The following is a 26554-nucleotide window of genomic DNA, read 5'->3' on the forward strand; positions in this document are numbered from 1 at the left end:
GAGTCTCTTCCCCCCGCCTGAAACACCTCCATTGGACTTTTCTTCCATACCATAGTGACATCACTATGTAACTCTCAGGCTTCTATTGGCCAGTGCTCCAACACATTGTACGTGATAGGCTAAGGGGCCAGGACATTTGTAAGCGATTGACCAGAAACAAGAAACTCACCAATCAGAGCAGACTGGGTTCTGGTTTCAGGCAGAGGGTGAAAGAGCAGTAGAGAAATAAGAGCTTTTTTGTCACAGCAGAGGCACAAAATACAAATATGAACCTGGAAAATGAGCAGAATAGGACCCCTTTAACACAACAGCTACATCATTAATTATCATGCGTATAATTGCCACATCTAACCAGAAGGATGTCAGTAATGTTTCATGTTTCAAACCCAACTTTCCCATCTATTGCAAAGATTTGATAGTCTTATTTCTCATTCCAAGATTGCTCCATTTGAAGTGTTGTAATTTGTTTAATTATCTTTACTCTTTTTACAAGGAAGAATGTTTTTTGAGAGAGTTATCATATGTCGTGTGAAGCCCAATCTTCCAAATTAGTGTGGGATTTCATGCTACTATTAAGTGTTAGTTTGCAGCCTGAGGGTTTTCTGGCATGTCAAACACTGCAGGGGTGCATAATAGATGCCAGGGAAAGTTTTACCCTTCCAAAGACCTTTCCTCTCAGACAAAGCCCGACCACTGGAGCTTTCTGCTCCGAGGCCTTCTTGGTATGCTGAGGGATATTTTAACTGGCAAATGTTTAACTTTTTTTCATTACACAGGCTTTGTGTGAACATCATTGTTGAGCAATGTTCCCACTCAGCCTCGGAGTGCACAAAAAGAACGATTATTTATTCTCTTTCTTTAAAAAATCATCAAATATCCTGCTATTGCTCCCATGGTAATGATGGTCTGTTTTCCTAATAAAGTTAAGAAAAGACAGAACAAGGCTTTATTGTTCAAAGAGGGTATTTAATAAAGATTATGACTTCCTTCTCTATTGAAATCACATATTTATTATCTTTAAATGCAACTAGTTATTTTGTGTTTCTTTACTGAACACAATAAGCGTATTGTTCGGAGGGAAATGTCATTTATTAAATATAATTCATGTCCTCGCTCTGAGGCAGGGATAATCTTTTTCAGTATTTTAATTTGTTCATTTTTCATCTGAACCTTAGCTAACGGTCACACTGTAGGTTTGTTCACTTGGCCTCCTAAGCCCTTCCTCCGTTGCTCTCTTCTCCATATTACACACACATGCACACGGCATCAGTGTTGTAGTTAGCGGACGTCCTCCTGCGTTGCGTGGCCCTGCTAGGACAGAACTCTCTTTCACTGCCTTATCTCATCCTCCCACTGACTGGACATGATGGCGAGACCTTTGAATGCTCTGCTTAATGAGTAAAAATTGGCATTTTAAAAGTAAAATGTGCCTTTATTGGAGGGACAGTGTTGAAAGGAGGAGACAGAGTAACGACACCGAGCCTTCAGGGGGTGCGCCGAGCATTGCAGCAAGTTTTGATAATGACGTAACGGTGGTTATACAACTTTGGTGTTAGTCAGTCACAACTTTTCTCATGACATTCCAGTACAATGGGAAAAGGACATCTGTAAATCAGCGTATATATATTCAAGGTAAATCCTTTTCATAGTCTGACAATGTAATAGCCCCTATTGAAATCATTACGTCCAAAAAGTTGCATATTGATTAATCCAGACTTAATCCAGACTTACTTCCCCCTCATTCTTTCAAATGAGCTGCGACTGGATGTCACGTGGGCCTGATTTACTGCAGCAGTTGGGAGGCAGGGCTCAAGGAAGATTGTTGAAAGTATTTTTGATTTTGAGTCTTGTGCCACCGAGCAACTTTCGTAGGAATAAACGGGGCCCCGCCTCCAACGCTGTATCCAGTTCTCTTTATACATCCATGGATGACACGCCTAAATGTTCCCAGGGTCGGATTCAAACCAGGGTCCTCCGTAGCGGGGACTGAGCTCCAGTAAATGGGCTCAACTCTACACCAACCACACGGCGGCCTGTATTCAAAGATGTTGTAGCAGATGTCCTTTTAATTTTAGCCTCATTTGCCGCAAGACAACACCTTCTGCACGTCTGTCCGTCATGGGAGAGGGATCCCTCCTCTGTCAGTCTCCCCGAGGTTTATCCGTCTTCCCTCTGTGAATTGTAGGGCTTCTTTTAGAGTCTGAGGATGGAGAGTGTCGTAATGTGTACAAACTGTTCATCCACTCTGAGACAGATGTATAGTTTGTGATATCGGGCTCTATAAATACACTTTGATTGATTGACACCATTCAATGATCTATGTCCAGGTTCACATGCTACACATTTTACCCACAGTAGCCCGCCTCTGTGTGAGGGCTGTGCATGTTTTCAAAGTGTTTGGCCGTGGAATGTGGTTTGTGGCCTGCGTCTCTATGTGGCATCTGCTGTCAGGGTGCAGTTTAACAGCTGAGGGTCTGCTGCTGATGTTGCAAGTGAACCCCACCCAGACACGGGTACAGTATGTCATAGGACTTAACTTTGCAGCAGGAGCCGATAGCGAGAGAGATAAAAAGCATGTATGTGCACACACACAGGAAGTGAGTCACACACATTGTCAGTATCCAGTCCACATCATCTCCATATATGCCCACACATTTATAACCCCCCTTACTGTTTTGTGTTCTGAATGAAAGCTGCTGTTTGGAGCGCTTCATTAGTCATTCTGCAGTACACACACACACACACACACACACACACACACACATTCAGACAGTGACTAAGCAGCAGTGTCTCCTTGAGCAAGGTCCATTGCATATAATCAGACATAGACGGGCTTTGTTCACACGGTGTGCGCTGTCCTGAGCGGGGCTATCACTGGCAGTGACTCGGCTAACAGACAGATGGAGAGGTAGATGGAGGTGGCGTAATCACTGGATACTTTCCCACTCGCCCAGATGGGAAACTTCCTCCATGCATCATCAAACCCGTCCCATACAGTTACCACTTCGGCTAGTGAAGTGGATAATGCCAGTAATGTTGCCATGCGAGTCCCTTCATGTCTTTTTTTTTTTCTACAACGCAATACCGAAAGGAAATATCACAATGGAAGGATTTGGGTTTAGCTTCTGTTGTGAGAATCTCTCTCACTAAGGTATAAAATAAAGTTTAACTGATGTAATACTGTAAGGTCTATGAGTTGTTTCCTCTGGATTATGAAAATGGTTGACCTTATATAAACATACTGCAGCTCTTCCACTGTTCCCTCCTTCCCCATCTATCACCCTCATGCCTCCCTTTCCCAGGAGAGCCACATTATATGGGCCACACTACTTCTTTGAGGCGTTGGTCCCCTGATACAGCAAGAAAATGGGACTTTTTTTGGGGCTAACCCACTTTCCTGATCCACTTTACACAAAGGAACTCATCCTTTTGTCTTTACCTCTAGACAACCACAGAAGATTGTTTTATGTCTCTTTTATCTGTCAATCTACCCTCACTGTTTGTGTTTGGATGTTCCCCACCAGAGACCCTCACCTGAACCTATCCAGCTCGGCACTTACAGACTGTAAAGCAGAAGTTGCCTGCCTAATGCCAAAGGTTTCTTCCTCCTGTGAACACAAGACCCCCACTGTGTACTCCTCTGTTAAACATTGACAAAAAGACACCCACCAACACACACACACACACACACACAGATTCCTATGCGAGGTTTCATTTACAGTCCAGGACACTTGATGTCAGCCCCCCTTTGACTTATCACAGAGGGCTTAGATACGAAGATGAGAGGCTTTGTATCTATGTGGAAAAATGCGATCCTCTGAAATCATCGCTGCGCTGAAGACTTTGAGACGGAGTTTCAATAGTCAGGCTCATGACACAGATTTCTTTCAGGTTTTAAAAAGTGTTTCCTGGTGAATCTTAGTGGAGTTAGGCTGTGCTCTTATTTACCCCCCTGTTAAGACATTTGAACACACAAAGCAGATCCATCACTGACAAGAGTTGAAATATCAAGATGCATTTTTACTTTCTGTTACTAACTTACCACATTTTTTTATTGTAGTAGTCAGAGCTGAAACATGATTTTAAAAAAGCTATTTTGATGGCTTGTTTTTGGCTGTGGCTCAGTGGAATCAGTTGATCTTCGGATCGTGGGAGCACTAGTTCAATCCCCACTGCAGCCAGCATGTCGTTGTGTCCCTGGGTGAGACACTTGGATTGCCCACAGTATTGCATCTATGTAAGTCGCTTTGAATAAAAGCATTAAATGAACAATAATTGATTCATCAAAAAAAGATTAATTGACTAAGTAATAAGTCCTGTAATTATCCACTATGTATGGAACATTAAACTAAGTGTTTCAATATAATATGTGTTTTTTATAGTACAGTTATTTGGTTTGTCTAAATTTAATCTAGCCTCTATCTAGGGAATTCCCCAAAGATGTGACTTTATACCAGACGAGAAAACCAGCTGACTAAGTTAAGTTTGCGGCTGTAATTTTCCAAATATGATCAACAAACAAAGTCATAAGTAGCAGTGAAATGTGTGTTCTTGAAAGAAAGATAGTAAAAATACCACAAACCAATAAATGTAAATTAATGAATGCAAATCCCATTCTCAAAACAAGCCTGTCTGAACACATGTTGTAGGTTTGATAAATAAAATACAGTGGGGCAAAAAAGTATTTAGTCAGCCACCAATTGTGCAAGTTCTCCCATTTAAAAAGATGAGAGAGGCCTGTAATTTTTATCATAGGTATACCTCAACTATGAGAGACAGAATGAGAAAAAAAAATCCAGGAAATCACATTGTAGGATTTTTAATGAATTAATTGGTAAATTCCTCGGTAAAATAAGTATTTGGTCACCTACAAACAAGCAAGATTTCTGGCTCTCACAGACCTGTAACTTCTTCTTTAAGAGGCTCCTCTGTCCTCCAGTCGTTACCTGTATTAATGGCACCTTTTTGAACTCGTTATCAGTATAAAAGACACCTGTCCACAACCTCAAACAGTCATACTCCAAACTCCACTATGGCCAAGACCAAAGAGCTGTCAAAGGAGACCAGAGACAAAATTGTAGACCTGCACCAGGCTGGGAAAACTGAATCTGCAATAGGTAAGCAGCTTGGTGTGAAGAAATCAACTGTGGGAGCAATTATTAGAAAATGGAAGACATACAAGACCACTGCTAATCTCCCTCCATCTGGGGCTCCACGCAAGATCTCACCCCGTGGGGTCAAAATGATCACAAGAACGGTGAGCAAAAATCCCAGAACCACACGGGGGGACCTAGTGAATGACCTGCAGAGAGCTGGGACCAAAGTAACAGAGGCTACCATCAGTAACACACTACGCCGCCAGGGACTTACATCCTGCAGTTCCAGACGTGTCCCCCTGCTTAAGCCAGTACATGTCCAGGCCCGTCTGAAGTTTGCTAGAGGGCATTTGGATGATCCAGAAGAGGATTGGGAGAATGTCATATGGTCAGATGAAACCAAAATAGAACTTTTTGGTAAAAACTCAACTCGTCGTGTTTGGAGGAGAAAGAATGCAGAGTTGCATCCAAAGAACACCATACCTACTGTGAAGCATGGGGGTGGAAACATCATGCTTTGGGGCTGTTTTTCTGCAAAGGGACCAGGACGACTGACCCGTGTAAAGGAAAGAATGAATGGGGCCATGTATCGTGAGATTTTGAGTGAAAACCTCCTTCCATCAGCAAGGGCACTGAAGATGAAGCGCGGCTGGGTCTTTCAGCATGACAATGATCCCAAACACACCGCCAGGGCAACGAAGGAGTGGCTTCGTAAGAAGCATTTCAAGGTCCTGGAGTGGCCTAGCCAGTCTCCAGATCTCAACCCCATAGAAAATCTTTGGAGGGAGTTGAAAGTCCGTGTTGCCCAGCGACAGCCCCAAAACATCACTGCTTTAGAGGAGATCTGCATGGAGGAATGGGCCAAAATACCAGCAACAGTGTGTGAAAACCTTGTGAAGACTTACAGAAAACATTTGACCTCTGTCATTGCCAACAAAGGGTATATAAGAAAGTATTGAGGTGAACTTTTGTTATTGACCAAATACTTATTTTCCACAATCATTTGAAAATAAATTCTTTAAAAATCCTACAATGTGATTTTCTGGATTTTTTTTCTCATTCTGTCTCTCATAGTTGAGGTATACCTATGATGAAAATTACAGACCTCTCTCATCTTTTTAAATGGGAGAACTTGCTCAATTTGTGGCTGACTAAATACTTTTTTGCCCCACTGTATATCTTGAATGATTTAATAAAATAAATCTCCAGAAGGATCTTGCCTCATTAGACTTTCTTCTACCTGACCACAGATCAGTGACCTCTGCAGATGTTATGCTTGTCTGTTTGAGAGATGTTCTCCCTGGTGTTTACATCCTTACGTTGCTTCTACAGATGTTTACATTCCTCTACAGTTTCTGCAGATGTTCTCTTTGTTTTACTGCTTCTGCAGATGTTTAGATTTGTGGCTCCTGTGTGACATTTTACACAGACCGACTTTTACTACAAACCTCAGCGTCTGGCTGTGAGCTCTTCTGAAAATAAGAATTATTGTCTGGCAAAAGGGACCTCACAGCAAATTAAAGGGCAGTACTTTCATATTTTTTTAAGCTTGACTATAAAAGGAACAATTAAATGTATTCTCTCTCTGTTTTTCCACCGCTCAGGCTTCTATGATATGTTTCTTTTGACTTAGAAAAGGATGGAAATATACTAGAAAATGTTAATCCCATGCTCAAAACCATTTACAATCTGAACACGAGGATACTTTCTCAAACTTTTGGGTCCTTAAAAGAAATCTATATCAATTAATTTAATCAAAATGAATGATTTCACGTCTTTAGACTTTGAAAAAAAAGAACACAGTTAACAGAAAACGGTAGTTCAAACCCAGATTAATTGACATAAAGTCACTTAGCACTCCATCCTTTACTGCATGCTGTAAGGTTAGCCTGTAGCTCCAACAGGGACATGTCATTAACCTTCCTCATGTCCATTAAGACTGGATAATATGGAGGTTACTATCCTACATCTTTTCTGCTCTCCTCTTTATTCCAGTCTCTTCTTTTCATTTGTTTGAAAGAGGACAAAGAGGCTCTTTATCCTCCTATACATCCCATAACTACCTGACGTTGTTGTGAAACGCAACCTCTTTCATACAGAGGAATGCACTGTGAGAGGAATCGATACGGAGGAATGTGTAGAGGTGTGTATGTGTGGGTGGGTGGTTGTGTTGAGCATGCCTGTTGCCGCACTGATTGGATGTAATGTTTTCATTCTGTGCGATCATTTTGAGTTACAAAGTGCAAGCAAATTCATCTAAATTCTCTCTGTGAACTGTGTGTTATAACCAGCTGTATGTAGTTTATTGAATCCTGGTTTTGTTCGTTTTTGTTTGTACTGTTTAAAAGCATTGAGACTAAATCAAAAATATCTTAGGGGAGAGAAGGAAAGGGCAAAGGGGCACAGCCACAAATGATGTTGCTCTTTGTTTTGATGATGCCGAGCAGGTGTTTGACTTTATGGGAGCAGATGGGTCTATTATGCATGTCTGCCTCCCCTGCATGCTGCATATTGTAGTCCCTGCCAGCGTGCCCGTGTTTTAATGTGTTTGTTTACTGGGCCCAGTGGCAGAAGGTGTGGTGTCAGATCTTGTTGTATCGCCGTGTTGTTCCTGCTGTCTCAGCAATTACTTTTATCGAGTCTGTCTCTAGGTTTCTCGCATATTGCCTACCTCAAGAAAAAGAAAGAGATCAGCTTGTCTGGATGTTCACTCAGGTGGATTTTGGACGCTTAATTGCCCGTCCTGAAGGTGTGAATGATTATGTGGATGCCTATACGAGTGTACCATAATGGGTAGACAATTAATATTTGAAAAGGATTTAAATGTTGAATTAACAGTCGTATTAGCAGAAATGTGCTCATTGGGTGGGCCAGATTGAATGCTGCTTAGCGCAATTTGTCAGCTACTAAAAGAGGTCTGGCAATCAGGACTTTCCGATGTGATTGCAGCGGAAGACAAATCATCTGTGTTCAGATGAGGGGAATCAGTGTGTGATTGGAAACAGTCTCAGAAAATCCAACACCACACTGCGCTGACGAGAGGAAATAAATCCAGTTGTATTTGCATTGGTTTATTAGTGTTTCGTCGCACCTGTTTGTTGTGGTGTTGTGACGAGTTTCCATACCACACATATGACATTCAACCTAATTAGAGCTCAAACAATTAGTGGATTTCAAAATAAATGTGATGTTACGTCATATTATTTAATAGACTAAATTAATAAAAATCAGTTCATCAAAGAAGTCAAGGGTATATGGATAGACCATGTGATGAGTCCTGTAAATACACAGTATGTAAGGCACATTGTACAGACACTACACACACAAATACACTGTGTACTGTCTGTAAATGTTATACAGACACTTGCCGGGGAATTCCCCAAAGTGGTGACTAGCCAGACGAGAAAACCACCTGGCTAAGGGAAGTTTGCTCCTGTAAATAGCAGTGAAATGACTGTTCTTGATAGAAAGAGAATTAAAATACCACAAAAAACCCTTTAAATAAATGTAAATCTCACACTGGAACCAAGTCCAAACTGAACACAAGCCTTAATTCCCAAGTTGTTGCCTGGATACAAAAAAGATCTCAATTAATTCAAACTAAATATCCAGAATGACCTTGCCTCCTTAGACCTTCTTCTACCTCACTCCTACCTGAGGATCGGTAACCCTTAAAGATGTTGTGCTTGTCTGTTTGAGAGATGTTCTCCCTAATGTTTACATTCTTACATAGTTTTTACAGAGGTTTACATTCTTCTACAGTTTCTGCAGATGTTCTTTGTGTTTTGTTTTATTGCTTCTGTAGATGTTTACCTGTGTGGCTCCTGTGTGACATGTTACACAGACAGTCTTGTACTACAAACAGCAGCTTCTGGCTCTACTATAAATATGTATGATGGTCTGGCAGAAGTGACTGCACAGCAAATAAAAGCGCAGTACTTTCATGTTTTTTAAGCTCAACTGCGCTTCTCTAATTATACATGGAACAATGAGTTTTATACATTCTCTTTTTGCTCACTCATCTCTATTATGTCTAGTGCGACTTGGAAACGATTGGAAAACAAGCACAGGTCCTTTGTTGCAGTCTATAAGTCAACGATTATTTAGCATATTTGTGAATGCACTCATCTCAAAGTAAAGTACTATGATCGTTATTAATATTATTAACTAGTGAAGTAGGGTGCATTCTCCTCGACTGTTCATCTTGAGGCACTTTTTACTGCACTTCTCTTTCTGTCCTGCAGAGGGAGCCATTGCTCTATTCTAGATCCTGCAGCAGCCTCAGAGCAAAGCCTCACCCAGTCTTGATCATCTTCCCTTTACAGAATTGACACTCCCCTCATACTCGCATTACATTTATAAACGGTCATTTATGAAAAACATTTGTATGATTAAACGCTAAATGGATTGCCTCTGTGTACACTTCCTCTTAAATCCACACATATCTGTCTCTGATATTGCACAGCCGGCGCCCCTGAGGGCAGAAATCAATGGAGATGAATCGCCTAACGAGTAACTTTCTCTCTCACTGAGCTGCGCACTTCTTCAGAGGTGATGAGATGCTGCAGTCTCCTGTGACTGGCTGAGGTGGCAATCCTGAACGTCATCAATGAATCTGGGCAGCAGCCAGAGCACAGCCCTGTGTGTGTGTGTGTGTGTGTGTGTGTGTGTGTGTGTGTGTGTGTGTGTGTGTGTGTGTGTGTGTGTGTGTGTGTGTGTGTGTGTGTGTGTGTGTGTGTGTGTGTGTGTGTGTGTGTGTGTGTGTGTGTGTGTGTGTGTGTGTGTGTGTGTGTGTGTGTGTGTGTGTGTGTGTGTGTGTGTGTGTGTGTGTGTGTGTGAACTGACTCAAATAGCTGGATCGGTGACATTAGGATATGATTATGTTAATAAATGACAATTGAATTCCTTTAATATGTACACATGTATGTGTATTTTGGCACAGTGCTTGGTATATTTTGCACTCGTAGGTCAACGCTCCCTCTTTTGAAAACTGCACAGTATATAAAGTATACTCTGAATATAGTGAAGGCTCATATTTGTATTGTATATACATATTTCTGTTATATATTTTATTTTGTCTTTTATCAATTTTCGTATTTTTTATTATTATAAGTATTTGTTTTTTTCATTATTATTTGTTTCCTATATATATATATATTCTTTTGATAATAATTATATCTTTGCTTCTTTTTTGCAACTTAATTTCCCGTACTATGTTTTATGTTTGCACCATTAAAGCAAATTCATTATAGGTGAACTATACCTCTTGGCCGTAAACCTGATTACGATCCGGTTTCTGATTCTAATTTGTTTTACAAAGTTACAAAAGTAATGTTTTTGTCAAGCTTAATGTTTCCTTACACACGTTCCCAGTCTCTTTCACACAGTTAGCGTACAGGTTATTATTAATACCAGTATCAGCCGATACGCTGAAGCCCAGGTATCAGTATCAGGGGAAAAACAATCCGATTGCTGCATCCCTAGTGTGTGACTAACACTCGAGCCTGTTTATCCTTCAGTACCTAGAGCAATGTTGTGAAATAAGATGGCTCCTCAAACCCGGTGCTAAAAAGACTCCCTGTTCTGTTATTACTCTGTGTGATGAGGCGAGCGACTCCTCCAGCTTCTCTTCTGAGCTAATCCACGACCTGTGACACATACATCCTTTTTTTCCCCCCGATATTGGATTTCCTGTGAGAGAAGAACACCGGTCCTCGCCCGACATTTCATTTGCAGTATTACTCAAATGTTCATCACGGATTCAGAGTAGAAAGTTATTTACGACACCGACATAACATCCCCGGTATCTATTCTCACAAAAAAAGTAAGATCAGTCAGAGATCACCGACACAAACGTATGCAGCTAATAACAAGGCAGACTGTGGATGAGATTTACAATGTCATTACTCCGTCTCTGAGTTATGACTGTGTCTGTCAGCGCAGGTTTTCCAGCCTCTATAACTGAGAACTGACCTCGAGGGGGATTTCTACATGATACGTCTGCTTTCACAGCTCGTCACGCGCTGCTGTCATCGAGTCAACCAGATGTGACCCTGCCGTAACACAGCCGTGAAACTCCAGGCCTGTGACATGCAGACCTGTGGAGCCTGCTGCAACGCACGCTTTTTTACAGGAACGCATTTGTAACCTGGTGCTTTGGCAGAGCTCAATTTTCAGTGTGTGACTATTAATCTCTCGAGAAACATCTCTTATTATCCCGCTGTCCTTGTGCAATCAACCGTCTGAGTGTACAAACACAGTGAGACAAAGCTCTGTAATAATCCGTCTTATTTTACGTCTTTGCCCTCTGTGGGAAACAACATGGGAGGATGTGTGCTTGGCAGGCCATAATCAAGACACAATAACCTTGATCAGTGTGAATTTTAAGACGCTTCTGCCACAGGTTCTTTGTGCGTACGATGTTCACAAGGCTTAAAGGGGGTTTGTTTATGCCTGGGTGTGTATTTGTGTATGTAAGTGTAGGTTTACGTATGTCCCAGTTGGCGTGTGGGCGTCATGGTGTGGGTGGGGTTCAGTTTTCAGATTTGGGTCTACGACATTCAGGGTTCTTTGTTGTGGTTTGGGGCCCCGGCTGGCCTGGGGCCCTCTCCTGTTTCCCTGATACGCTGTGAGTTTGACAGATTTTAACCTTCAGCACGGCCCCTACAGTAATGAAGATAAAGGATTGCGGTGCTATCTGTGGTTATGAGACAGTGCTGATTGGAAGATCAAAAAATACATTTATTTGATATTCATCGGTGGGTTTGTTTTCTTACACTCTCCAGAGTATCACGTGGATCTCCTCAGGGCTGTTTTTTTGTTTTCTGCAGATTGCCTGTCAAAACATGTGCATACTGTGTATTCTGAAGCAAAGGGGGCCTGATGATAACAAACATAATTGTGATTTATTACAACAAGGGTCTTATTTTGATAGTGTTTGCCTTGCTACTGACGTTCAATATATCAAGTTAATTGCAGTTTCTGAAACATAAACTTACTTCGAAGACAAAATAAAGGCACATTGCTGCAGAAAATGTTCAGTATGAATATAATTGGGAGAGTTTATGGACCTGTTTTCTATTTCAAATGTGACCTTTTCAGTAGTCATACTGTACTTTAACTTTAGCTCCAGCACACACAATGGTATGGCTTGTTTGAAGTGAAATGTCAGCACTTTTCTTTGTCGCTCTGAGTTTGAATCTTTATGGTTTATTGCACTTTTTGCAAGTCACTTAGGGAGGGAAAAAGCATCAGCTAATTGCAACGTAATACAATATACAACAAGTATTTCATCTCCATGTAATGAACATTGTGCTGTTTTAAAAATGACTTGAATAATTGAAACCATAAACTCTTTAGGAAATGTTTACTGAAGTGAAAAGCTTGTTTTTCTCATAGACTTCTATACAATTTGAATTATTTTTGCAATCAGTAACGTCGCCCCTGATTTCACTTTTAGACCGGAAAGCTTCATCCACTTCTTTTCTAAAATATCTTTGACCAGCATCATAAATCTACCTTGTGAGCGACCCTTCAGCCCTGACTCCAGCATGTTTTCCTCCAGCTGATTAGGTGTACGGACAGGAAGTTTTCAGTATTTCTCCTCACATCCTTTCAGAAACAAGGAACACACCGGCTATTGTCTTGAAAGTAGTCCAACCCTCTCAGTGCATGTGTGTGCATTGCAGCGTCTGCGTGTGTGTGTGTTTTTTGGAGAGGGGATTTCATCGAAATGTTCTTATCTTTTCATGGAACAAGTGATTCCTGTTAGTGTTCTATTTACCTAATCCCCCCTGTTTCGATCAAACCTTGGAGTTAGTGTTGGATTAACTGATTGTGTAATATATCGGTTTCACTCCTCCTCCTCCTCCTCCTCCTCCTCCTCCTCCTCCTCGTCCCTCGTTGCAGAGCATTAGCACATCTGGCCCCGCTGCAGTCAGACCAAAACTGCTAATTCACCCTCCTATCAGTAGGTAATCACCGTTAAACACCCCAAATTCCCAATCAGGCCTAAAGCTGTCAGGACTCAGCGCTAAATGCTAATCTACTGACTGTGAATACCTGAGTTAGCTCTGTCCTCAGTGGCGCCGGGCCAAGAAGCAGCGATGTTGGAGCTAGTCGCCTGCCTGCCAGCCAGCGTGCCCTGTCATTGAAATAATGACTGTTTTCTGTCTGTTTTTGTTCAGCCTCTGGGCTTTTGTCACAAGGTGTCGGTCTTTGTGTTTTACTGCAGGGAGATTTACCTGCAGCATGTTCAGCTTCAAGGAACTGCTGCCGGTGTAAAGTGAGACTAAATGGATTGTGACGCAATAATACACTGCTATCCTGTTGCCTGTTCGTCCCTATTATGCTTTTCAGGCTTTCCTCTTGCCTGTAGTGTGTTGTATAGGTTTGTGTGCATGTAAATGGTCTCTGCAAAGGCTAAAATCCCAAATTCCCTTAGTTAACTTCTGTAACTTAATGACTCACAACAAATTGTACATGATAGGCTAAGGGTCAGGACATCTTTTAAGCTGTTGGCCAATCACACCAGCTAACCAATCAGAGCCGACAGGGCTCTGGTTTCAGACGGGGTGAAAAGAGGTGCTGCAGCACAGGCAGTATGAGAACGTAAAGAGCTTTCTGAACATTAAAGCATGGAGACATGTCCCAGTAGAGGCACAAAACACAAATATGAACCTGTAAATGAGCGTAACATGTCCTCTTTATTAAGCAACATCATGTGAAACAGCTGCAAAAAAAGCTAAGCAATTCTTTAAAGGCCTGTTTGACACTATTCAGTACTGTTAAAGGTGTATGAGTTCTTGTTAAGTTAATATTTTCCCAGTTCAGCAGCATGCCAGATCGACTTTCAGAGGGGATTGCTTGAATCTACACACATTTAATTGTGAATCCATGCACACACACGCACACACACAACGTCCCAGAATGTGTTTTGTGCACCTATAACCCTCCCTTTGTGCATTCACCTCAACTATTTCTCTTTCCACCCTTGGAACAATAAATCTCCCCTCTTACTGGGTGTCTGTCACAGATTAGCATGATTTAAACTCCTAAGGCTGAGGGTGGAGGCTTTTTCTTGGGGAAATGACCCGGCTTGCTACTGGCACCCTTGGGTGTGAAAGGGCTTTTACAGCTCCTTTTTGTTTTCACTGTTTGCCTTAAAGAGTTTGGAGGGCATGGTTCACAGTATGGGCATGTGTTTGGAGAGGGATGGTCCCAAAAGTCACGTCAAAGATACTAAGATCATAAAAATACTGTATCTTCCTCAAGTTCCCTTCCTTAGTCAGAAGAAATCGTCACTACCCTGCTCTGGTGTTGGTGAATAACATATAAATGTGTGTGTTTTAATTAGTCTGCCTCTGTGTGCCGTGCGTAATGTGACGCCGGCGTCCTGTTGAGTGGGTCTCCATGTGGTTTGGCGCAGCGTTGTCTCTCGAACAAGGATAGAAACACATCTCACAACAGCTGGTTCAGGTCCAGGGCTCTGGAGAGGACTCTGTTTGGGGCTCTCTGTTCTTCTTTTGGCGCGACTTCTCTGAAAAGTGATGGCAGATTGGCTGTGAACCAGTTTTCCCAGAGAACAGAAGCGAAACCATCAGCACAGTTTATGTTTGAAAGTCGCTTTAAATAAACCTTGAGATTGTCTTGTTTTGAGAACAGAGGAAGCTGGCCAACAAACAGCTGGATTCATGGGAGAGGAGACTGTCCTCGCCCTGGAGTGACATTAACTTAAAGGAAAAATGTCTTTCTATAAAATCAACTTTCTCATATTTTTGTAGAATCCAAAACTGACTGAGCTTCTTTTGGGAGGCGATGCTTTTTTTGGATACGATTGCAAGGATAGACCTGTATTCATATTTTAAGGGAAACACTATAAATTATTAAAAAGATATGTCACCCTGTGGATCTGCGCTATAAAATATGTATTTGAATTTGTCAAATGATGGTGACCCGGTGACCTACTAAGTTACATATGTATTTATTTTCTTCAAATATCCCATTGAGATAACCAGTAAAACAACCACACACATTTTGATTTAAAAACGAACCTGTTATTTGAAAAAAGGTTTAATTTGCCTAAAAATGAATCATAGTTGGACTTTTTCTTTGTTTTCTGCTAGATAACATCTCTGGGTGTTCATTTTTACTCTTGCCTGATGAACACCAGCTGACACGGTTATAATTTCGCCAGTTATTATCAAGCCAGTAAAAAAAGAACAAAGCTCCCCACCCCGCCATGCTTGTGTGGTGGTGTGGTATTCGCTATTTGTTTGTGTAAAGGGGCGTAGAGGCTGCTACAGTAATCTCCCCCCTCTTTTCTTCTTCTTTTTTTAAAGTTCATTACCATCACTAGAGGCGCCTGGTAGGGGTTAATCTAGCGCCGGGTTGGGGAGCGACAGCGCGCACACAGTGGAGTAGTTGTGTCGAACACTCCCGCAGAGGCGATGCCCTTTTGTGGAGAGGTCTCTTGTCACAGAGGACAGACGGCATTCACAGTGGGGACACAGTGACACAAAGAGAAGAACTGCTTTTTAAAAGGCTCCATTCTTTCTGCGCAACCGCTGGGTGTTGACTGTGGGTGTTTGAGAGGATCTTTGTGGAGAAAGTAGAGAGGAAGGGTACGCGCCGTGAACGGGCTGGGGGATTTTTATGGTCAGTGCAGCGGATCATCCACTCTGCAGATCACCTATGTTTTCTCTCCCGGTGTTTCGTTTTGGATGAACTTTTACGCATTGTTTTTACGCACCAGACACTGTGATAATGAACGGTCTCCCCTCGGTACCTGCAGAGTAGAAGTTTGAGCCGGATCATTAACTTCAAGAAGGAGTCGTTTTGTGGATATCAGCCGAAAAGATGCCAGTTGATAAATTCGCGAACATGGAGGAGAAACTGTGGATTTTGGAGGACCTCAATATGATGTACATCCGTCAGATTGCACTCAGTTTACAGGTAAACACATGTTTCAATTCACCACTTGTTTCTGATCCTCTAAACACGTTTTTGCTGCGGTTTTTTGGGGGGTGTTGTAACACAATCTCAAAGCTGTGGGGTGTGTCAGTGGTAGAAATGCATGTGTGATCATGTCCCTGACACCTTTACTTTCTTTTTCTTGATTGATTTATTTGAACTGAATACAAACAAACACTGCAATCTTTCTGAAGTATATAATGTGTGATCTCTGCAGCTGTGGCTCTGTGCTTTAAAGTTTTCTGAGGGGTTTGTTGAATAATCTGTCTATGGGACAAACAAGTCTCCCCCTGTCACAGATGGCAAATCTTAACACTGACAGCAAACAGAAAACAACACTGCATGCCATCCATCTCTCTGTCTCCCCATCCAACTGGGGTTCACACACAGTCCACAGCTGTGCCTCATAAGTAAGAGATGTGTGTGCTAGTAACAGAAACTAATCATTTCATATAACATGGCATTGGTTTACCATTAAAACCATAACTAACCTATCCACAATCGCTTCTTTTTGGAGGAAAAGGCTGAACAAAGTGTCTTTTTTCAGTTTAAAGTAAGTGGAGATACGGCCATTGGACGCGTTACAAACATTTCAAGGGGGAATTCTCAGATACTTTATTTTTTGGCCCCATAATCTGAAAAGATATGTGCTGTCTGTGCTGCAGCTGTTTAGAGGTTTAAAAAAAAGCAGTTCTCACTTCATCAATCGAGTCCAAAAAGCCTTCAGCTGTATGACACAAGGGCAGCATGAGAGGTGGTATCACACACTAATGTGTTGTTCCTGCAAGCAGTTTGGAATCATTTTCAAGTGGGAAGTTTTGTTGTGTTTATCTACCTGCGCCAAATGCCACAGAGTCTGCCAGGTGTCCCGACTTTTTATTACATAGATACATAAAAACTCATGCCAGCTTCAGCTTGTGCAGTGTTTTCTCTTTCTGTGATGTCATGATTCCCAAAACTGTAGCTCTGTCATCAAATCTCTCATTTGACTTTAGAGTTTTTTTCGGAGAATGCACTGAAATGCACTGGTACACACCAGCTGTCACGAGGTGTTTTCCCCCAACATGTTGATCGAGCTTAATCAGTTTATTGGTTCCTGTCACAGACTGTCCTTTGATGAAGACACTTGTTTACAGCTCGGACTTGAAAGTGCAACTGAATATTGAATTAAGGGCATTAACGTGGAATGTAGGAATTTCTATCTTGAGGATTTTTAAGTATTTCGTCGTCTCTGTTCCAGTTGTCGTTCTGTAAATGCAATTGCGAGTGTAGGAATGTATAAATAATGAGATGATGAGCCTTTTTTTAGCCTTGTGGGAAAACTGCCCCCCCTTCACAGGGAGTTCAGAGGTCAGGGTCGGCTGCGGAGACGCATTACTCAGCAATAACCAGCGAGAATTTCAGATTGCTGCACAGAAAAAAGTAATGCTTTTTCTTCAACTCATATGAGACTTTTTGCTGGTAAACACTCACATGTTTGCTCACCCTCTCCTCCCCCCTCCATGTCTCCTATGCCTGGGTGGGTTTATGAGACAGGGATTCTTTGTATGTGTCTGAGCTGCACAGCCCACGGTTTAACTGTAATTTCAGCTAGCTATGGATGCTTTACGCTCCAGGGTTTCATAAAACGTCCTGCTGGGTCATCAAGACGTGCAATTATTACACACTAAGCTCCTTTCGACTCCTTTTGTTTTACCCTGAGGCGACATACATCTGCCACTCCCATCCCATGCACACACATACTGTAAATGTATACATTCATATCTGAAGTGCACGTTTGTTAGTTTATGCACAGATAAGATCGTCTAAAAGTAACATTAAAAAGTGTAAAGATCATGCATGTCTTGAGGTCCCTGCATTCCTTAGGCTTATATAATTGCTGTGTCAGGAGGGGAGCGAGGGCAGCCATTGTGTATTTGCAAGCTCAGTAGGAAGAAACCTTTCTGCTCCTCAGGTTTTAACAAGTCTCTTATAATAAGAATGGCTGCATTCTTGGCTCCATTGCACTGTTTTCTTACCCTCTTCACTTGTGAGGCCCTGTAAGACACAAGTGTTTTTTCTTTAATCACAAGCAACGTGTAACAAACATTGTGCCCACAGAATACACATCAGAGGTGCCTGATGGGAAACAGGAAATGGTCTGGTGTAATTACTGTTTCCCAGCGGGAAAAACAACATGATGTCATTGATCCCACTGCCATTATTAGACACATTACTTCCTGTGACCCTATACCCGGATACAGCGTTCCTTTTCCTATCCTGGTTTTCAGACATTTTCACCCCCCAGGCCTGTCCTGTTTGTAGCCCGAGTGCCATAGATGGACACTTTCCCCCCCGGTCTAATTTTAGCTTGCAGTCTGGCCATGAATACATGGATCGTGGCTTCGCCAGATTTAAATGTGGATATTTGTTAAAGGGTTTGTGAGGTCAAGATATAAACGCAGGATCTGTGTGTTGTGTTCCCTCTGCTAGTCAGTCATTGTTGGAGAAAGTACAATACTTTCTCTATGTGTGTTGACCTCACTGGGTCTCCTCAGGAGGGGTGCAGCCTGAGTCGATAGGCTGCTCCAGCTCCGGATCATACCAATGATATCATCTGATTACAGATTTGAGAGAGTTGTTGTATTCTGTGAGGTATTAAGACCCAGAATTGACCTAGTTGGTCACATGTGGAAAACACCAACTGTTGCACTATTTTATTTTATATTTTGGACTGTTTTATGTCTCAAGTGTATTTATGTTGCATTGTTTGAAGAGCCTAGCATTTTCATTTGCAAAACTATGCTGCAGCTATTGTGCATATGACAATAAAGCCTTTGAGTCATTGAATGTCGAACACTGGGAGGTGTAGCTACATGAAAACGAAATGATATAGAGCAATTGTGGTTAGAAACTCCCCGTATTATCTGCACTGAAATAGTACAAGTTCAAACTTTGAGTCTGTAATCTTTTTTGTTTATCAAACAGTTTTCAGTCCCTTCAGATTTTCAAGTCAAACATAATTTCCTTATATGCTTTTGGATCCCTTACAATGCTAGAAATTAGGCCTGCTTGATATGGGAATAAATGACTGATAGGATGTATTTAGTTTTGACTGATTGTTGGAGGGAATGATCTTTTTTGACATCAATATTCTTATTATCACGAAAGATATATTTAAAATGAACATGGTGTGATTCCTTTAAAAGGATCTGAATCAAATCTCTAACAAATATTACGCCTCTACTAAATAATTCTGATGAATAACACAGTTTATTTTATTATTCATCTCCAGTTAGATGTCCTTAAGCAAACAGACACCGTAACATGACGTAACGGGAGCTCTGTCTCTGACCCTCGTTGACGCTGATCTATGGTGGGGGGGTCAGGCTGGAGTTTCTTGCTGCCTCACTAGGGACTCTTGTTTGACCTCTCACACGCTCCCCATCCCTAAACTTAGCTGTGGCCATGCCAGATAGTTTTGTGAATTCTGGACACCACAGGCAGGCGTTAAATACCCGCTGGCTGGTATCCATTCAGCGTCTCTTAATCTGTTCTTGAGTTGCCGTGAACGTTTGATTCAGTACGATTTAGCTTCTCCATCTAGATCAATGCGTCCTCTGGTCCCGAATCCGTGTTTTCAAAACATATTTTCTTATGATTCGGTTTGTACTCTCTTGTCATGTGTTTGATTCATACACTGGGGCTTTTTCTGCTGTTTCCATACTGTATATAAAGCCTCCCTTCAGTCCCGGTGACAGGTATTTCAGCCGCGCAGATGCTTTCTAAATGTAGGAGGTCCTGGAGGCCAAAGGCCAAATTGACAGCAGTTAATCCCTGCCTGTTCTGGGACGGTTAAGCAGTATTTTCTTGTGCACTGGAGCCAGACTTATGAATCTCACCCTGGATGATTGATTTGTAGAAACAGCAGAGGTTAATCTTATTTATACTCGGACAGCAAAACAGTACATGTAGGGTTTGGCTTCCATTCCTCCCCTGACCTGAGCCTAGACTAGAAGCTTTTCCATTGTCATTCTTCTTAGCTTTCATTTGTTCAATCTTCTTTTCCTGGCCCTCTCTGTCCTCTAACGATATTATCATTTTGCCATTGCAGACAATATGAATATTAGATCAAATTAATTAGATTAAATGTTCTCTATTGATCCCAGTTTGATTTAGTTTTGTAGCAGCATGTAAACACGCCATGAATAAAACACAAGATAAAATTGACAATAAACCTAAAAGTAAATGTATAAAATCAACAGTGCAACATATATATATATTTCTAAAGTGTATTTTTTATTGAATACACAATATAAATATACAGAATAGAAGAGTAGAAGTTAGATATTGGACCAACCTTTACATTTAAATCCAACAAAGTATAATATTGCCTTCCATGAAGACACAGTCAGCAGTTTGTGTGTGTGTGTGTGTGTGTGTGTGTGTGTGTGTGTGTGTGTGTGTGTGTGTGTGTGTGTGTGTGTGTGTGTGTGTGTGTGTGTGTGTGTGTGTGTGTGTGTGTGTGTGTGTGTGTGTGTGTGTGTGTGTGTGTGTGTGTGTGTGTGTGTGTGTGTGTGTGTGTGTGTGTGTGTGTTAGTTCAGCTGCACGGTTGTTTAGGTAGCCTAAGTTACACCAGACCTGCTTGCTTTAGTGGAAGGTGTGCTAAAGCTACCAGCGGCTCGCTCTGCTGATACAGGATACACACTCACATCTGAGCCAAGACACATTCCTGCACAACGGACGACTTCATCGCACACCGCTAACCTGCGGAGCGCGGCGCTGAGAGTGTGTGTGGGTAAATATTTGCAAAGAGCAGTACTTCATACTGTAAGCTGTGTAATCAAGTGGAGTGCTTTGATTTGTTTAGAGACACCAGGCTCTTAATTTCACCGTGAATGTGAGTTTACTTAATTTTCTTTGAATTAGACGGAAGAGTTCCTTAGCCTCGAATAAATATCCTGGTTCTGTTTGCTGTGTGTGTGTGTGTGTGTGTGTGTGTGTGTGTGTGTGTGTGTGTGTGTGTGTGTGTGTGTGTGTGTGTGTGTGTGTGTGTGTGTGTGTGTGTGTGTGTGTGTGTGTGTGTGTGTGTGTGTGTGTGTGTGTGTGTGTGTGTGTGTGTGTGTGTGTGTGTGTGTGTGTGGCAGGCATCTGTATCGCAAATAGCTACAGTGGCTTACAGTTCTTCCTGTGCTGTATGCCCAAAGCAGGCACAGTGTGTTTGAGGTAGAGTAGAAAGAGTGCTTTGTATCACATCACACATACACCCTGCGCTCCCTACCTAGCCTTACTCTCCTGCTTGCAAACGGCATATCTCCTAAGCCCTCTTCAAACCACCTCACCTCTGCACCCCAACCCTCCAGCCCCCCATATCTACAGTGCTGTACCCCAGCGTACATCGGTCCTCTCCCCAGACGTTGCTGGTGCAGCGGTTTAGGAGGAGCAGCGCAGGTCTGAATGGGCGCTCTGTGTGGACAGGAACCAGTTAGATGCTGCCGTCTGAGCCAAGCTTCCTTTGAAAAACAACGAGCACGAGCCCGCGGAGTGAGCAGCAGAGAACACCTCCTGAGAGGGGCTGTTATTGGCAGGGATGGGAGGGAAACTTTCAAAATATATTCAGTTTTTTACTAATTACCTCCTTCTAGAACCCAATCTAAGTTTCACAATAGTAAAGTAATGATTATTTACTGTTACTATTGGAATACCTTAATTAAATACAAGAAAGAAGTATCCATCCCTAACCGGTAAAAGGACTGCCTTTTAAACAGCGCTTTCCTTGTCTTCATGCCCCCTCAAAGTCCTTTACATACGAGTCATTATTTACCCATTCACACACATTCATACAGAGATAGGGGCTGCCATGCAAGGTGCTGCCTGCTCAAGTGAATGACACCCCATTGGTCATGCCAACGATGATGAATACAGCGGATCAAATCCCCAAAACTTCCAATTGTTAGTTGACCACACTCCCTCACAGCCACAGTCACCCCACCAGCTGTATTATGTACAACAGTGTAACCTCAGAAATGAAGAAACCAATATATTTTGTGTCCTCTGTGTCTTTGTACAACAGAACATGTATTTTTGAATTGCAGTATCTGGATTAAGAGCACCCACAGTATTTGTATTACTCTACCTAATGGACTGTCAAAAAGAAGAAACACATAGGCAATATACACACCTAGATATTTCAGATTCAATTAAAGAATAGACAGAGCAGTATAGCTTCATAAACACATTTTAAGCACACACAGTGTTTTTATATTTTAATGGATCAGGTCTCCACCTACAGTACAATTAACAACGGATGAAATGAGCACGTGTTTACTTGTTGTTTTGAGCCTCATTAAGTGTTGTAATGTGAAAGCATGTGGTTGCAGGTTTGTATATCGTATTTAAAAACTAGTCATCTCTATTCTTTTTATAAACTCACCAGTAATCTGAAGACATCTTTTTTATGTGACTGTAAGGGAGAGCAGTTACCTTCTTTTGAGTCATTTTACATGTAATCTGTTACTCCCCAACCCTGGGTATTGGAACATCAGCCTAACTCCCAGCCTGTTTCCTTTTTCTCATTCCCTTTCCCCTCCGCGTTATCTCCGTCTGGATCCATTCGTTAATTTCCCCCTCTGTTCTCCTGTCTGTCTGTCTGTCTGTCTGTCTGTCTGTCTGCCTGTATCTCAGCTCCCAGCCCTTTCCCGCACTCTTTTTATCTCACCCTTCAGCCTCACCTTTCTTTAATCCTTCTCCTCCATTCTTTAGGCTTTCACCCAGGCACGCACACAGGCTTTACCGGTAAAAAGATTATTTTTTGAAGCTGCAAAGAAAATTGGACTCACTTAAGCTGTTAGAATTGAGACCGCTGGCATTATTCAAATCAGTCGATACTGGATTTAAAGCCGTGTTTGACTTATCGTGTCAACATCTCAGACATCACTGTTTTGAGGCGGAGATATTAAAAATCTGTATTCCTTTGTAGAACATGCAATTAAAGGAACGTGAGGACTTGTTCTGGAGACGCAGCTGGCGGCGCAGGCTGTTTAATCAGATGGTCCTCTTTGTAAATGTGTGCAACTGCACATTGTGTTAAAACGAACGTTTGGTGATGTGCTTAATTGAGCCTGTAGATGTTGCTTTTTGTGTTTGTCCATATGGATGCAATTTACACTGTCGTCTGTGTGTTGTGTGTTATCCAGCCTGTGAGGAAAACTGTGTACATGATTCTGTGCAAGTTTATGCCGTGACTTTATAGTCATGTGTCTTTGGTGAGGTTTTTGTACAGCTTGTGGTGGGCGTTTTTAAGTGTTTGTGAATAAATGCAGTCTATTGCTGTATGTGTGATCTCTGTATCACTCTCAACACCGTGTTCGTGCCCCGCAACCGAGAGGGTAGGGGGAAGTCAGAGAGGCGGAGGATGAGTGTGAAGGGAGGGCTGTCTAAACAAACAATTACCACCATTAAAACAATCCACTGCCCAGTGAAGTGAAAAACATCATTATGACTCAACAGATTGTGTATTTTATAGGCCAGTGTATTCTAGCATGAGCCAAAGTGTCAAATTGATGATTTGGGAAACTTGTTTGTGTATATTAAAGCTGCTCAATTAGGACTCAGGACTAGTACAAGGTATCACAGGGAGCCAAATATTTATTAAAGCTGGCCGGCTCTGTTGTGATTGGTCTACCACTTGAGGATGTCCCGCCTCCTTAGCCTAGCACTACAATGTGTTGAAGCGCTAGCCAGTAGAAGTGCGAGTGTTACATAGTGATGTGATTGTGTTACAGGAGTACTCAAAGGAGTACAAGGGAGGAGTTTCAGGCAGGGGACTTTGGGATTTTAGCCTTTGCAGACCATTTACATGCACCAAAACCTATAGAACACACTACAGGAAAGGCAAAAGGCCTCTTTAAAGTCAAAATATGTGTTAAACTTCTATTTTGGATGCAAAGATATGCTGGTGTACAAATTGTAAGACAATATTTTGACATATTAAATATAAAAATAATCACACCATGATCATTCATTTTATAAGTTTCAATGATCATGAAGACAATGAAGCACCAATGTCCCTCCAGTCTTGTGAACCCTATCACTATATTGCAATATCAGTTCAAATGATCACAATTGGGTTTGTTTTTTTCAGTATTTTTAGTTCAGTTTCCCAACATGCGGCCCTTGTGTGAATGTGTGTGTTACTGGTGGGCGTGTCAGCATTTGGAAGGATGCCATCCGACCATCACAGAGTCTTTTCTGCTTTCATTAAGAACAACAGATTATCTTTTCCCTCTTTATTTCTTTCTTTCTTGATGTAATGCCGTTATTGCCTCTGTCTCCATCTCTAATTTTCTCAGAGTCTGTGTGACACCCACATCACATGAATAGCAGTTTGGGTGCTTTTATTAATTTGAGTCACACAAGAGTAAAGTGACACAGAGAAAGCTGAGCAGATGGCCTCCCAGCATCCCCCAGAAGGCTTATCTCTGCAACTAGAGACAAGTTCTAGTTTTATGTGACTTCTGTGGCTGGGTGCCTTTTTAAGATTGATGGTTGTGCTGTTAAGTAGAAACCGAACGCCAAGGGCAAACTGTCATGAGGGAATTTTCCAGGGTTTAGAGGCGGGTCAGTGAGAGCCGGGGCTTTAGGCTGAGGTAGACCTGGGGCCGAGGCTGCTGAAAAGGAGGCCTCTTGTTGTGGTGCGAGGTGTTGAGAGCCGTAGCTGAGCTGTTCCACCCCCAAAACACTCCCTTTTTCCCCCAAAAAAACCACCTCACCGCGATGAGATCAGTGGAACAAAGTCTCCAGCTGGATGATGTCATGTTTGGGACTTGGGGTCAAAATCTCAGGGTCACATTAGGGAAAGATGTGTGTGTGTGTGTGTGTGTGTTTGTGTGTGTTTCGGGGGGGCTGGGCGTGGGCGTGTAATACCCTTAGAGAATTGTCCAAAGGCTGTTGTATTAGCGCCATAATCCTTGTATTTTGTGTCGTCTGCTTGCATACACAAACACACACACAACAGAGCCTCTGCATGTTGTCAGAGTCGAAGGGACTCCATCTGCCGGTGTATGGGTGTCTAATCTTGTCATCGTTAGGAGAGGAAAAGGTTAATCCGTTTTATCATTGGGTAATGAACTAGAAGAAGACTCCTATTGGTTGTTGGGGGACGCCTAGCTCGATGTGATTGGCTGAGAGACAGCTAACCGAACTGAGACTCCCACTAAAGCAAGCCCCTCTAAAACGCTGTGTCATTGGTCAGTGAGTCACTGAAAACAGACTGGGGGTTGGTTGTGATGTAACTGCATATGTAAGTTTATTGAGCCACTATTTTGGGCTTTGAAACACACACACACACACACATACACACACACACACACACACACACACACACACACACACACACACACACACACACACACACACACACACACACACACACACACACACACAGCTCCTGGGTCTTTAACCACAGCTGTCACTGTGTAATCGTTCATGATTGACAGCTATTATATATAGCTTTGAATATGATCACTGTTTACTCAACTATACTAAGGTGTATGTTACATCAGCTGTGTATCACTGATGGAATAAGTATCCCGTGATGTAAGTCAGGCTTCTCACTATGCAGATGTTCATACTGCTGTAGCGATAATGAGGATTTTGTTATCTAGATTAACACGCTAGTTAAGCTCTGTGGTCTGCTGACTGCTTGGAGCTTTGAATTAACCCTGGAGGATGTTGATATGCTTTCTGTTTGGTGTCATGCTTTTGTCTTCCCGCAGCATGCTTGAAGTACATGACCTTTTTAGGCCCCTCAACCTGCCTCACACTTAAAGGTAAACACGTCTCTACATGCTTCCTGGTCTTTGCATTTGAAAAGAAAAACACCAGAGGAACATAACAACGCAGTTCCTCAAATTTGAGGCAGAGTTCAGCAGTTTCAGATGATGCAATGCCCTCTTATGCCCAATAGGTGGCTGGTATAGGCTACATTACTTAAAGGGGCCCTATTGTGCTTTATGGGGTTTTGGTGCATGTAAATGGTCTGCAAAGGCTTAAATTCCAAAGTTCCCAACAATTCCCCCCTGCCTGAAACGCCTCCATTGGACTCCTTTGTTTATTTGTGTAACACAGTGACATCACTATGTTACACTCTCACTTCTATTGGCTGGATTTCCAACACATTCTACATAAAATACATTACAAAAATTCACCTAACATGTTTTGCATAATAGGGCCAATTCAATTAAAATATTTGAGATGTTGTTGTAAATCATCTGACAAAAATAAAAGAGACAATAAATAGTAAGATGCAAATTGTTATATATTAATAAATAAGAATTGCAGTTTATTTATAAGAATATCGTTTGCCCCAGAGCACTTTTGGTGTTGTCTTCATGCACTGCCCTATTCATTTTGATTGCATTAGTTTTCAGAAGCGTGCCGCCGTAAAATCAATCTAAAATGATGGCGGTAAGGGGAAGAGAAAGCTTCACACTCTTGTTTTTTCGCA

The 26554-nt window shown here is 42.0% G+C and overlaps 1 protein-coding gene across 4 annotated transcripts in view; it reads left to right on the plus strand.

Moving 5' to 3' along the window:
• rtkna (rhotekin a) overlaps positions 1 to 26554 on the plus strand; it is a 66597-nt gene that overhangs the window by 6454 nt on the left and 33589 nt on the right. The window contains exon 1 of one of the 4 annotated variants that reach the window (XM_063898295.1): positions 15499 to 16049. The exons of the other annotated variants lie outside the window; for them this stretch is intronic. Coding sequence (XP_063754365.1) covers positions 15954 to 16049 — 96 coding nt within the window. The 5' untranslated portion in view covers positions 15499 to 15953. Of the gene's footprint in view, positions 1 to 15498; positions 16050 to 26554 lie in introns of those variants that run through there. 4 annotated transcript variants of the gene reach the window in all.

This window comes from Eleginops maclovinus, chromosome 12 (genome assembly GCF_036324505.1).
Source record: "Eleginops maclovinus isolate JMC-PN-2008 ecotype Puerto Natales chromosome 12, JC_Emac_rtc_rv5, whole genome shotgun sequence".
NCBI lineage: Eukaryota > Metazoa > Chordata > Actinopteri > Perciformes > Eleginopidae > Eleginops > Eleginops maclovinus.